The sequence below is a fragment of the Harmonia axyridis genome, chromosome 4 (assembly GCF_914767665.1).
Source record: "Harmonia axyridis chromosome 4, icHarAxyr1.1, whole genome shotgun sequence".
In the NCBI taxonomy this organism is placed as follows: Eukaryota; Metazoa; Arthropoda; class Insecta; order Coleoptera; family Coccinellidae; genus Harmonia; species Harmonia axyridis.
This window is the reverse complement of record NC_059504.1, coordinates 16,225,100-16,239,609: the sequence shown is the minus strand read 5'-3', so window position 1 is coordinate 16,239,609 and position 14,510 is coordinate 16,225,100. Positions and strand designations below refer to the sequence as shown.

Genomic DNA, 14,510 nt, shown 5'->3' with positions numbered 1-14,510 from the left:
TTCCCTGTAAATTCATTGAAACTGTCATGCCCTCGACACTTGAAGAAACTAATAGGTCTCCAAGCATCCGGTTGACCATCTCGATTATTTACAGGTAACAATAACTGGATCCTATATATTATTATATTATATGTATATAACTTCCCGATTTCCAACTTTAAAGTCTTGATTGAAGGGCATCGGCATAGACCTTATCTTTCACATGACCCCAAAGAAAAAAGTCTGGAGGTGTTAAATCAAAAGATCTCGGTGGCCAATTGTGATCACCTCTTCGAGAAATAAATTGGTCAGGAAACTTTTTCTGCGAAATTGCGATTGTTTCGTTGCTTGTGTGGCACGTAGTGTCGTCTCGGTAAAATTAAATCTTAGTCTTTGTATAAATATTTATATAAATACAGTCCATTCTCGTTTGTAGAATGCCCAATTTCGAAGTTCGACGAGGAATCGACAAACCTGGGTTTCCGTCAACACTACAGGCTACACCAGCGTTATTTTCAGTTGTTCTTGAGCGACGCACACGGTTTCAATTCTCTACATCACTAACTGTCCCAACAGCCCAAATTTTCGGCCTTTTTTCGGTTTTTTGCTCATAACTTCTAACCTAATTAGTTTTCGATCGAAACGTTCGTTTTTAAATTTATAGAGAATTAAATTCCCTATGATTATGTATCCATAAACTTCTTTTTAAACACAATATTAACCGAGATACAAAATGGATCGGAATTAGAGGAATTATCTCAAAATGTCAAAAATTGGCAAAAAAACAAATTAATTAATATCGGTTCTATGGTAATTATAGTAATTACTCATCTATATCGACGTATCAAAACATGAGGAGATAGCTTCGACTGAAATTCTATGTTTTTGTGAATGTAGATATTTCAATGCTATCATGACATGTTATCGCCTAACTATAAATTCCTATCGACCTATAATTATTTCGAACATCAATAATCAGATAGACAAGGTAAAAATCAGTAAATAATAAACCAAGAATTAATTGAAAATAATGATAGGAATAAGAATAATGGTAGTACATACATTCATGCAAGCATAGGTATACAATTTATGTATAGGGTGTTTTTTTCGAGGTATATAACTTCAAATTGGCATAACTGTTCAAGATGGCGACCGAGTTAACTGCTGTCAAGTGATTCATTCTCAGTTTGGTTTGGCAATTCATCATGAATAGACTCACTTCTGAACAACGCTTGCAAATAGTGCAATTTTATTTCGAAAATAATGGTTCTGTGCGGGATACGTATCGCGCACTACGTCCATTTTATCGTCGACAAAATCGTCGACACTTCTGGTTGAATGGCTACGTCAACAAACAAAACTGCCGCATTTGGAGTGAAGCTAATCCTCAAGTGTATGTCGAAACACCGTTACATCCAGAAAAACTGACTGTTTGGTGCGCTTTATGGGCTGGTGGAATCATTGGTCCGTATTTCTTCAAAAACGATGATGGCCAGAACGTTACAGTCAATGGTGATCGGTATAAAGCCATGATTACTAACTTTTTCATTCCTGAATTGAACAACCATGATGTCCAGGAGCTGTGGTTCGAACAAGACGGCGCAACATGTCACACAGCTCGTGCCACAATCGATTTAGTGAAAGACACGTTTGGTGACCGCCTAATTTCACGTTTTGGACCTGTGAATTGACCTCCAAGATCTTTTGATTTAACACCGCTTGACTACTTTCTGTGGGGCTATGTAAAGTCATTGATCTATGCGGATAAGCCACAAACCCTTGACCATTTGGAAGACAACATTCGCCGTGTTATTGCCTATATACGGCCACAAATGTTGGAAAAAGTCATCGAAAATTGGACCTCCAGATTTGACTACATCCGAGCCAGCCGTGGCGGTCATATGCCAGAAATCATATTCAAAATGTAATGCCACAAGATTATCTTGCGGATAAATAAAATTCATGTCAATCGAATAATCCATCGTTGTTTTATTGTAATTTAAAGTTCTGTAGCTCTAAAAAAAACACCCTTTACAAAAACTTGTTGGAGCCACCAACTATTTTTTGCGCTTGGGGGTTGCTGCACCATCCTCGACGTCTTCGTCATCGTAGCCCATGTTTTCGAAGTCTATCACCATGTCTGGAAGAGGTGTAAATATGAGATTTTCTTCACTCTCGTCGTCAGCATCAACTTCGTAGTTTTCGTCCAAGGACTGTTTTCGCATGCTGTGCCCACACAGTGCTTGAATACTGCGGAGCTCATTAGACCAGCCTTTCTACAGTGGCAGCCAGCGGTGGTGCAACTAGTTATGCCCAAACAGCGTACTATATGCGGAGCTGTTTTGGTGTAGCACCCATTGTTGTGGAGTTGGGAATCTGATACATCTATATCACCATCTTCTTCCCAATACCAAAGGGTGCTGAGATGTTATCAGCGTACTATGCGGAGCTGTTTTGGTGTAGCATCCATTGTTTGGTGTTGGGAACCATCATCTGATACATCTAAAGGGTTTTTTTTTAGAGCTATAGAACTTTAAATTGCAATAAAACAACGATGGATTATTCGATTGACATGAATTTTATTTATCCACAAGATAATCTTGTGGCATTACATTTTAAATATGATTTCTGGCATATGACCGCCACGGCTGGCTCTCATGTAGTCCAATCTTGACGTCCAATTTTTGATGACTTTTTCCAACATTTGTGGCCGTATATCGGCAATAACACGGCGAATTTTGTCTTCCAAATGGTGAATGGTTTGTGGCTTATCCGCATAGACCAATGACTTTACATAGCCCCACAGAAAGTAGTCTAGCAGTGTTACATCACAAGATCTTGGAGGCCAATTCACAGGTCCAAAACGTGAAATCAGGCCGTAACCACACGTGTCTTTCAATAAATCGATTGTAGCACAAACTGTGTGACATGTTGCGCCGTCTTGTTGGAACCACAGCTCCTGGACATCATGGTTGTTCAATTCAGGAATGAAAAAGTTAGTAATCATGGCTCTATACCGATCACCATTGACTGTAACGTTCTGGCCATCATCGTTTTTGAAGAAAGTACGGACCAATGATTCCACCAGCCCATAAAGCGCACTAAACAGTCAGTTTTTCTGGATGTACGGTGTTTCGACATACACTTGAGGATTAGCTTCACTACAAATGCGGCAGTTTCGTTTGTTGACGTAGCCATTCAACCAGAAGTGCGCTTCATCGCTAATGGACGTAGTGCGCGATACGTATTCCGCACAGAACCATTATTTTCGAAATGAAATTGCACTATTTTCAAGCGTTGTTCAGACGTGAGTCTATTCGTGATGAGTTGCCAAACCAAACTGAGAATAAATCACTTGACAGCTGTTGAATCGGTCGCCATCTTGAACAGTAATGCCAACTTAAAGTTATATACCTCGAAAAAAACACCCTATATATTTTTCTTCCCAAAAACAAAGGGTGCTGAGATGGTATCGCACTCACTTACAACGTACAGGAAAAGTATGTCCTAGGGCCCATGTTTGAAAGAGTGGGAAAAATAAAATACGGTTGGGATGATGTCCATTCCACTTTACCTTAAGATGAAATGTACATATCTACTGGACCATACTGTTTTCCTGTTTTTGTGCCCTATACTATAGAGCAAGATAAACTTAGGGACTTCAAACAAGTCCCTAAGTCGTTGAGGACACTCCGAAGACCATTTAAGCCAATATTCAGCTTCACATAATTTAGTGTTGGGCTCAAATGACTTAGCCAACCAGACAACTAGCTCTACGAAGCAGTAGAAGGTTGAGAGAAGAAAGCAAACTAACCTGCGGATTTTCTTCAAAACGTCCACGACTATAACATCGAAATATTCCTATAATGAAAATGGATTTTCTTGTTTAAATACCACTTCCGATAGCATACGATAATATCTCTTGTTTACTTGCGTCTACTGCAGTATCGTTCCGACATTTTCCGACTTAATTATAACGTGAACGAAAGCCGCATCGCAATCACAATCGTGATTCAGTCTTGGTAATTTTCAATTCGTGCTTTGCTTATACGAAAGATAGCTGTAATCGTATGGGGTGAAAAGTTCGAAAATGTCGATCAATAGGGCGACTACTCTGTTTCATATGGACGTGGCGTCTTCAGGTCTCTCCGTTTGGCAGTCGGAAAAACGTGTGTTTATTTGGTTCACCTTGCCCAGAGGGGGGCCGCACAGATATTGTGTTATGGTATGAGGGATTGAACCAATCGCGTGCATTGGATGGCTCCGCATTCATGAAGTTATTTCACATATTTTTATTGATTATATTAGAAAGGAAATGAAATTTCCGTCTGTTATGATGTTTCGCCTACAACAGAGGTGCTTCTTCAAGGGGTAGTTCGCTTCGATTGGCTCGCTCTCATGATGAAGTATTAGGTCAATTGTAAACTCCCCGGTCTGATGCACAGATTGCGGTGCTAGTATTAAATACAAATGATTTTTAGTCAGTACCAATCTTCAAACGATACGTGTCAAAATTTGACAGCACTCCGACCATTAGTTTGTGAGATATTGCGTTGTGAGTGTAGCTACTTTTGTTATTCGAAAAAAGATGGAAAAAAACAGAATTTCGTGTGCTGATAAAATATTGCTTTTTGAAGGGAAAAATACAGTTGCCTTGATGAAGAGTTTCCGGGGTCTGCACCAGAAAAATCAACCATTAGTATGCTAAGTTTAAACATGGTGAAATGAGCACCGAAGACGACGAAGGCAGTAGACGCCGAAAAGAGGCTGTCACCGACGAAAATATCAAAAAAGTTCACAAACAATTCTGAATGGCCGTATAGTGAAGTTGATGGAGATAGCAGATATTGCGAAGATATCATCTGAACGTGTACATCATATCATTCTCAAATATCTGTACATGAAAAAGCTGTGTGCAAAATGGGTGACGCGCGAGCTCACAATCGATCAAAAGCAACAACGTGTTAATGATTCTAAGCAGTGTTTGAAGCTGTTTAAGTGCAATAAACCTGAATTTTTGCGTCGATATGTGACAATGGATGAAACGTGGCTCCATCATTTCACTCCGGAGTCCAATCGACAGTCAGATTAGTGGACTGCACACGATGAACCCAATCCAAAGCGAGGAAAAACACAACAGTCAGCTGGCAAGGTTATGGCATCAGTTTTCTGTGATGCGAAAGGTATAATGTTCATTGATTACCTCCAAAAGGACCAGACCATCAAAAGCGATTATTATATAGCGTTATTGGATCGTTTAAAGGATGAAATCGTTAAAAAACGACCTCCTTTGAATAAAAAAGGTGCTGTTTTATCAAGACAATGCGCCGTGTCAGAAATCAATGAAAAAAAAAGCAAAATTGCATGAATTGGGCTTCGAATTGCTTCTGCATCCACAGTAATTGCCAGATCTGGCCCCCAGCGACTTTTTCCTATTCTCAGACCTCAAAAGAATGCTCGCTGGAAAGAAATTTAGCGCCAATGAAGAAGCAATCGCCGAAACCGAGGCCTATTTTGAAGCGATAGACAAATCGTACTACAAAAATGGTATCCAAAAGTTGGAAGATCGTTGTATCGCCCTCGAAGGCAACTATGTGAATGATGAAATCGAATTTTGCCAAATAAATGTGTTTTACTATGGTAGACCGGGGACTTATCAATTGGCCTATTACACCACTTTTTTGGTATGGTTTCAACCAGGTAATCGATTTTCTCTTGAATTGTATTGTACTCCAAGCAATCTGTTATGAATGCTGGCGAGCTTCTAGCGTTTGTAGAGGATTGGCTAATTGATTCAGCCTTCTACCCATCATTTCCCACACATGTTCAATTGGGTAAAGGTCGGGAGATCCGTGTGGCCACGGCAAAATTTTGACGTTAGCTTCTTCGAATGGTTTGCAATTTGGGAAAGGAAATTATTCTGAAGGAAATGAAGATTCTACCACTTCATCAATATATCGGTGTCGTTCATATTGCCTTGGATGAATCCCAACTGAGATTTACTACCATAAACAATAGCACCTCATACCATAACTCCTACAGTGGGGTCCACATGCGGCTAAACGCAAAACTATACACTGTGACGTTAGCCACGTCTCACCTGGTCATCTTGCTACCATTTTGCAACCAAAAATAATGCCAAAATAGATTTGATTTTCCAAGAAATATACCAGATCATTTCGATTGTAACAAGTAAAACGGCAAATTTTACATAGCTACTAGATTATTTTAATGGAATTTCAATCAATTACCACTCTTAACTAGTTGAACATTTATGTCCAGTTTGGTCCAAAAATTCTAACTTGTTGTTGCATTCTTTATACCATGCAGAGTATACTATTATACAGGGTGGCCAAGTTCTGGCAAATAAGTTCGGTCTGCCATTATGTAGAGTTGATGTTCTATCTACCCTTCTGCGAAACTAAAGATAACCAACAACCAGTGTCTTAATAATTCTGCTACATATATCTAATTCACTAATTTTTTCGTTCTTTCCAGAATTTCTTACGTCCATTCCGTGAACACCATATAGATCCAACGTCTATAACAAGACACGATTTCATCGAAACCAACGGTGATAACTTTATGGTTACGATACCGTTTCTAGGACGCATGTTCTGGGATTTTGTTACTCTGCCAGAGGATGAGGTGCAGAAGAAGTTCACTTGGAACTGTTACGTGTTTCTTCTAGCCATCTTCATCGCCCTCACTAACCAGGTAACATTGGTAGTACTGTGATATTGGGACCAAGGAATAGTTGCGCACTTGGTCTTTCATTTTGCACGAATGCCTGTGGTTTTTTTAATAATTTTAAGCTGGAAGTAGTCTCAGATTATTGAGTTTGACTTACTAATGAAGAATTCGAGGTCAAATAGATTAAATAGTAAAACAAATAGATACTTAGTATACTTCTGTGACAACTGTTCTTAAAGGGTTATCCAATAGGAATGATGATTTAATAGTATATCCAAAAACAAGTTGCAGAATGGGCTCCTATTCCAACACGTATGCAAAATTACGCACGAGTGTTGGAATTGCCTTCTGCAATACACGATATTTTCTCTATTTTAGTCATGTTTTGTGTAATATTGTAATCTTAGTGACTTTTGTATTGTGTCTTGGAAGTTGGTGTGACTGTAACGAAAATTGACAGACTACGGAATTTGAATTTGAATCGTACTTTTCGAATTATGTCTGAAGAAATCGATTTAACAACACACGAATTGAAAGAAATTGCGAATAATTTGGAAATCTATTCAGTATATTCAAATTATACTATATTGACAATTGATGTGTGTTGAAATTTGATAGGTTTGGAAGTCAGTGTTGATAACCACAAAACGAAAAATATAACTGAAAACAATGCTGTAATGAATTCATTATGGAATGGTTTTTAGTACTGTAATGAACTCATTACGATACTGAAATAGAGAAACTTCATTGAATCATACATGATGGCTCATTTTGAAAGATCCACTGAAATAACTTGTTGGGAAGAGCCTGGAACAACAAATGTTTCAAATGAATCATTTCCCTGAATCTTTTAAAATGGCGGTAACCCTGTACAGGGTGTTCCTAAAATGGAGGTACAAAGAAAAATGAGAGATTCATCGAATAATTTTAAGAAAAAAAAGTTCTATTAACATGTGCCTGCAAATGAGATACAGGGTGTTTCTTGTAGACCTACTTTTTTGTGATGATTATACCAGTTTCGAATCTTCATTAATCTTCGCTATAGATTGGGTAAATAATTACCAAAACTTAAAATTAATTTATTCATCACAACTTACTTACTAGATCTTTGTAATAATTTGTATTTTCCTCAAGATTACGAGAGAATTGTTTGAATTTTTTTCAAAATTGATAGCAGATTTTAGTACTGGATTAAAGTTTCCTTTTACTTTTTTCTTAACTACCAGTGATCCGCTGAAGAAAAGTTATGGAGGAAAGAAGCGGGCACTGTTCCAGAAAAAATATCACCCTGTAGATTTGCATTCAAAACAAAATTAGCATATCACATAATGAAAATTTAAGTTGAATATTTTGTGAAGAGAAGGTATTATGAGAAAAAATTTGAAAAAAAAAACAAATTGTAACACCCGGTATTTCGACATCAAAGCGTTTGCAGGCCCTTGTTTATAGGCCTTTTTTCTGAGGAATCTGCCATTTCATTCAATTCAGGAATATCCTGTTTATACCATCAAGCAGAAATCTACAAGTAAAGATAAACTACTAAACTTAACGAAAAATTGAATAAATACGAATTCGAACAAGCGCGCAAAAGCTCCTGCCTTTACCTAAATTCCCATCAAACGAAGACCGAACCAACCAAATATCCACTTTCGTTTTCAGATCCACAAGTGGTCCCACACCTACTTCGGCCTGCCTGGCTGGGTGGTTTTCCTGCAGGACTGTCACATAGTACTGCCCCGCAAGCATCACAGGATACACCACGTGGCGCCCCACGAGACCTACTTCTGCATAACGACGGGGTGGCTGAACTGGCCTCTGGAAAAGATCCACTTCTGGACGGGACTCGAGCTTCTAGTGCAGGCCACCACCGGTTGTAGACCGAGAGCCGACGACATGAAATGGGCGCAGAAAGGCTCGATATCGTGATATTAATTAGGGTGTTTGTCTGGAGTTAATGAGACTTTCCACCCACCCTGTGGAGAATTGATTAATAAAATGTTTGCACGGATCACTCGGGTTATTTCACTGAAAACGCTTATTTTTAGTTGTAAGGTGGTTTGGAGCTGCCGTTGACGGCAAACGAGAATGAATTCCTTATTACACCGTGCCTTTTTTCGTGCCTGTTTCTTTGAGGAAACTCGTATTAAATTAATATAGTTAATTATTGGTATGAAGCATAATAATGAAAACATGTTTTCGTGCCTATTTCTTCTTTCAGCATTCATTCGTGCCTTTTTTGTGCCCCAAATTTAACATAATTTCCTCAAAAATCAGTCCTATAAGATAGATATAATTGGTGACAGCAGCATAATAACAGTATGCCATTTTTCGTGACTATTTCTTTAAAAGCACACGTCTGAAATGGATTAATTAACTGTTTATATAAAACATAATTACAAGGGTATAACTTTTTTTCGTGCCTATTTCTGACCATGCCTGAAATTTTATGCAGCATTTATTCGTATCTTATATTTTATATCGTCTAGCATTATACAGTATCTATGGTATTCTCGTGCCTTTTTTTGACCATGCCTGAAACTCTAGGTAATCTGCTTTGAAGTCAGTCCTATAGAAATAATCCATAGTTCATAAAATAATTAGAAAATCACTGCGGCAATATTTTTTTCATTGATGTTTTGATAATTATTCTGCTATTCAGGATGGAGACAAATCGAAACAATTTAAGTACAACCTGAAACAAACATCAAAAAGGATATGGTGCCATTCATCGGGGGGAAAATTCAAATTTCAAGAAATTAGAAGTCAAAATAGGCAGTAAAAAGGCTTTGTGTAATAAGGGAAGGAAGTGGAAGACAATATTAGTGGGGTTAAAACTAACACCTTGGCGGGATATTCATATTCAAAGTTAAGTTAGTCCATAGTTTTATGAAGTATACATATATCAGAAATGTACCTACAATTTTATAGTGAACTTTTTATTACAGCTTATGAAAAAAAAATCACTCTATCTTTTCAGCCAGAATTAAAACTTGAAAAACTTTTTAACAGATCACTCAATAAGTCCCTGTGCCATACCATTTTTTTCTTGTTTTTTGGCACATAGTATGAAGTCTGTATCTAGATATTGAAGGTTAAATACCGCTACATTTGTTGTTGTTTTAAAAATTGATTTAAACGAGTTTCGTATATTGTTGAAACACTGTTTTTATGGGAAAAAATACTGTGCCAGCGAAACAATGGCTTGATAAGTGTCATTCAGACTCCGCTTTTCGTAAAAGTTCTGAACTGAAAATGTGGAACGAATGCTGTCGGGTTTTCAATTGGCTGATTCCACGGGCGTAGCCAGGCGCCTATTGTTTTCAAGCATACTTTTTTGTTACTGATAAATCATATCAATATAATGAATGAAACTTTTGAAGCCATTTAATTTCTTAAATAAGTACTTGAAATCGAAGATATATTCCCATAATGTTTTTTTGTTGAAATTACTTGATCTTTCATATGGCAAATTTTTTTGGTGAGCTACTACATCACCCTGTACAGGCATACCCATCAATAATCACTTTAATTAAGTATTGGAAGTATAAAATATTTTTTATTTTCCGAAAAAAATGTCAGCCGTTATTCAACTTCAGCGCAAAATCAGTTTTATCCTGAAACAAATTGAATGGTGTATCGAAAAATATAATTTTTAATTTTGAAATTGAGTTTATTCTTAACAACCTACCCAAATAGCATGTTGTTAAAGTGACGATGAAATCTACAAAATTTCAGAGATGTCCATTCAACAAAAGAATAAATTGATTAGGTATATCAAAATAACAATTCCGTTTCTAAATTTAAAACAGTTTTCGATTGATTGGAAGAATAAACAGCTTATCATCATGTTTACTTTTGTATACTTAGTAAAGTTTATTTGTACTTAGTCTTTGGAACAAAAACATTATTTTTGTGTATGTAGACATATCAAAATGCACCTGTTTACATGTTGTATAGGTTACAATTTCAGTCGTTATTCCGAAGTTTTGCTTATTTATAATTTGTTTCACACTGGATGGAACTACGAAAAACTTAGGTATATTGATGTAGATGTTTCTGTAAACCCCCCCTCTCGCGGACCTTATAAATATAAAAATGTATCCTGAAAAATCGAAAAATATGCGTGGGCACTCACAAGGGTGAAAGATTGGATATGAACTTGAATGGTTGAAGACAATTTGAATGTATTGGCATTAATGCATATACATACAGTGGCGTACCCAAGGGGGGGAAGGAATATCCATTATATGTAACAACCTTATATATCTTATCTTATATCTCTTATATCTTATCAATCTTATTATGAGTAAGCAAAATTCTTTGGAAAAATTCTTCAAAAGAAGGAAAAATTGAAATTTTTTTTCTTTATCCCCCCCCAAGGCTTATGTCTGGGTACGCCACTGTATACATAGAACCATTTGCAGCAGTCTTAAATTTTTAATATTTGATCATATGTTTTAATTTAATAGGTGTAGAAAAAGGAATTCATTATTTGTCCAATAGATGGCTTTAGTTATCTGTATCTTGCGTTGTACAAGTCCGATCGGGTTGCACTATATGGCGTTAAAAAGATGAGATATCGCACTACAAAAACATTCTAACCGTTTTGTGATGAGTTGACTCAGTTAAGTTTGAGCGCGCCACAATGATGGACACTAGCAAAAAGAAAATACCCTATATTTTATAATTTTTCTTAGATAAAGACAAAAATACCAGTCAGGCTGCTGAAAATGTGAATAGTGTTTCTGCCCTTATACTGTAATAGCCAATCACGTGCAGTTTTGGTTTCGTCGATTCCGTTCCGGTAATTTCGATGTCAAAGATGCACCACGCACTGAAAGGCCACTGGCCAATTATCGAAAATATCGATAAAAGCATGGATATTGTCGAGTCCTGTTTCGATTGCTCAAGAGCTTAAGAGAACACAATGAACCGTTTGGAACACTATTTGCATAAGGCTGAACTCAAGAAGGTACTAGATGTATGGATATCACATGAGCTAACCAAAAAACCGCATGGACCGAATTTCCACTGCGAATCACTGGAGAATCGCAACAAAATCGCCCTATTTTTGAAACGCTTGGTACCTGGTGATGAAGAGTGAATCATTTATGACAACGTCAAGCAAAAACGGTCGTGGTCGAAACGCGGTGAACCTTCGGAAACGGCCAGGAAGGTTTTGCTGTGTGTTTAGTGAGATTGGCAGGGAATTATCTACCAAGAGCTGTTCACCTAAAACACAACTGTGTTAACTATGGTAATTGAAGCCTTGTTCTTTATGCAATAATAATGGTTTTCTTTTTACACCTTATACTTTCTTGCGCCTGGGTTTTCTTATGAAATAAATTTACGGAATATATTTATGGAATATGTGGAATTTTTCCTTATTTTTGTCCTACAAAAATTTTGGAAACTGAATATGATATGATTTACTAAAATCCAATTTTCTATAAAAAAACAATTGACCCGGTAGGTACCAACAAAAAATTTCTCTGTTTTGCTAATCTATATGAGCCGTGACTTTCTATGCCCCCCCCCCTCAAACATCGTCTGGATCCGCCCCTGTCTGAGCACTTAGGAAAATGGAAATAAGGAAAAAGTGAAATAGACTTCAGTTGCTGAAGGCCTCTCTCTAAAAATGAAACATACCCTAAATATTTAAACTACTCAGAGTTGAGTAAAAAGGTGAAACATGACCTTGGTTGCTGAAGGCCTCTCTCTAAAAAACGGAACATGGATGAGGATACTTCACACTGATGTGAAATACCATCATCCTACCGAGTCTGGAATGTCATTCCCAAACGACACATCGTCAAAAAATCTTATAAATTTCAGCCACTGTTATTGGATCGTTTAAAGGATGAAATCGTTAAAAAACAGCCCAATTTGACGAAAAAAAGGTGCTGTTTCATCAAGACAATGAGCCGTATCACAAATCAATGAAAACAATGGCAAAATTGCATGAATTGGGCTTCGAATTGCTTCTGCATTCAGTATACACCGTATTCGGATCTGGCCACAGCGACTTTTTCCTGTTCTCAGACCTCAAAAGAATGTTCGCTCGAAAGAAATTTAGCGCCAATGAAGAAGTAATCGCTGACACTGAGGCCTATTTTGAAGCGAAAGTTAAATCGTACTACAAAAATGGTATCAAAAAGTTGGAAGATCGCTATAAATGCAGTATCGCCCTCAAAGGCAACTATGTTGAATAATAATATCGACTTTTGCCAAAAAAATGTGTTTAACAATTTATGGTATGATTTAAATCCACGTGTCTCGACAACTAGGCCATTGACACATGTACAAAGTACTATTCCTCTAAGCATTTTAGGTAATAATGTTTACAAAATATTTACAAGTAGGTATTTACAAGAAAGGAAACGTAGTATTAAAGTTACATTAATCGATTGGAATACTTTATTTCAAAAAGTCCACTCCTACTGGAACAATGAATCCTATATGTGAGTCTTCATTTTCAGGACAAATTATAATTATTTTCCAATACCTAAAATCCGGAAATTCCATTAGCAAATTATACTCGATTGGCGAGGTTCAAAATTGGTTCTCCGATACTTTTGTTTGGATAGATATTTTTGCACATCCCTAGTCTATGATATTATTTATCCTAACCTATATATCACTTTCACTGACAAGATTATTTCTAATTATCAAAAAGACAATTGTTTATTGTTTCTCTACTACATCTTAGATCTGTATAATAATCAATATGGTAAGTTTTATTGTGATTTGTAAGCATTCAAATATCTTTAATTAATTTTGTTTTTAGTTGCCTTTATCGTTATTGAGAACTGCCCAAAATCATCCTATGGTGAGTATTAAATGAATTTCTCATTTTTCTATATTTCATATTTTTGCTCTTCGTAGCTGGTGGAACTCAAGAATGGGGAAACTTACAACGGTCATCTTGTAAGCTGTGATAATTGGATGAACATAAACTTGAGAGAAGTTATTTGTACATCCAGGGTAAGTAAAACCATTTGTATATTTATGAAGCTTATTGCTTACGAGTTCTTTTTGTTTAAAGGATGGTGACAAATTTTGGAGGATGCCTGAGTGTTATATTAGGGGTAGTACAATTAAATATTTGCGTATACCAGATGAGGTAATAGATATGGTAAAAGAAGAAGCTGTTGTTAAGAATAGAGGCAAAGAGCAAAAAATTGGTGGTAGAGGAGGTGGTGGAGATCGTCAAATGCAAAGAAATAGACCAGCTGCTCGAGGTATGGTTCAAGTCTTTTTAGATATAAAATATATTAATAAAAAATTTTATCATAGGCAATTTTGGTGGGAGAGGAAGCAAACCTGGACAACCCAACAAAAAACCACTTTTTCAAAATAAAAAACAGTAATTACATTTTGGTTATACCTTCGTTTGTAAGATACATTAATACTAATATCTGTTTGAAATTAGTACTCCTGGACTTATGCTTCGTTACTGGATTTGTAAATAATAACTTTTCAACATGATTATAATGAATTTCATTATATTCTCAATGAATTTAGTTGTTTGACAATATAGATAATTTTTTTGTATGAAAATCATGATTTCGTTTTTTATTGTAAGGATAATTTATATTCATTTTGTTTCGAGTACGAATGCCACTTAAAACAAAGTTTTTAAGATTCAATAAACTTTCTAAAAATGTTCATTTTTCTTAAAATCATCTCCAAGTTTTAGACATGCTGAGGATTATGCTAAATCAAAATGAACTGTTATTGATCAACTAAATTTTTACTTGGTGGAAAACCATTTAATTGATATTATTTACCTGTATTTAATGTCGAAATGAATTGTTTATGGGAAGAATTCCAGTTAT

General features: G+C 36.4%; 2 protein-coding genes across 2 annotated transcripts in view; both read left to right on the top strand.

The window, feature by feature from the left end:
* LOC123679147 (plasmanylethanolamine desaturase) overlaps positions 1–8,683 on the top strand; it is a 28,628-nt gene extending 19,945 nt beyond the window's left edge. Inside the window, exons 3-4 of the mRNA XM_045616567.1 lie at positions 6,478–6,696; positions 8,332–8,683. Coding sequence (XP_045472523.1) covers positions 6,478–6,696; positions 8,332–8,598 — 486 coding nt within the window. The 3' untranslated portion in view covers positions 8,599–8,683. The remainder of the gene's footprint in view (positions 1–6,477; positions 6,697–8,331) is intronic.
* A 4,575-nt stretch (positions 8,684–13,258) lies between these two features.
* Positions 13,259–14,340, top strand: LOC123678150 (U6 snRNA-associated Sm-like protein LSm4). The gene is made up of 5 exons (XM_045614998.1): positions 13,259–13,402; positions 13,460–13,501; positions 13,558–13,656; positions 13,718–13,913; positions 13,969–14,340. The coding sequence occupies exons 1-5, from the start codon at positions 13,400–13,402 to the stop codon at positions 14,040–14,042; spliced, it is 414 nt and encodes a 137-aa protein (XP_045470954.1). The 5' UTR covers positions 13,259–13,399; the 3' UTR covers positions 14,043–14,340.
* The last annotated feature ends 170 nt before the right edge of the window (positions 14,341–14,510 follow it).

Coding starts and splice junctions, on each gene's coding strand:
- LOC123678150 (XM_045614998.1), top strand. Junction 13,502..13,557: donor CTGCCCAAAATCATCCTATG/GTGAGTATTAAA, acceptor TGCTCTTCGTAG/CTGGTGGAACTCAAGAATGG. Junction 13,914..13,968: donor AAATAGACCAGCTGCTCGAG/GTATGGTTCAAG, acceptor ATTTTATCATAG/GCAATTTTGGTGGGAGAGGA.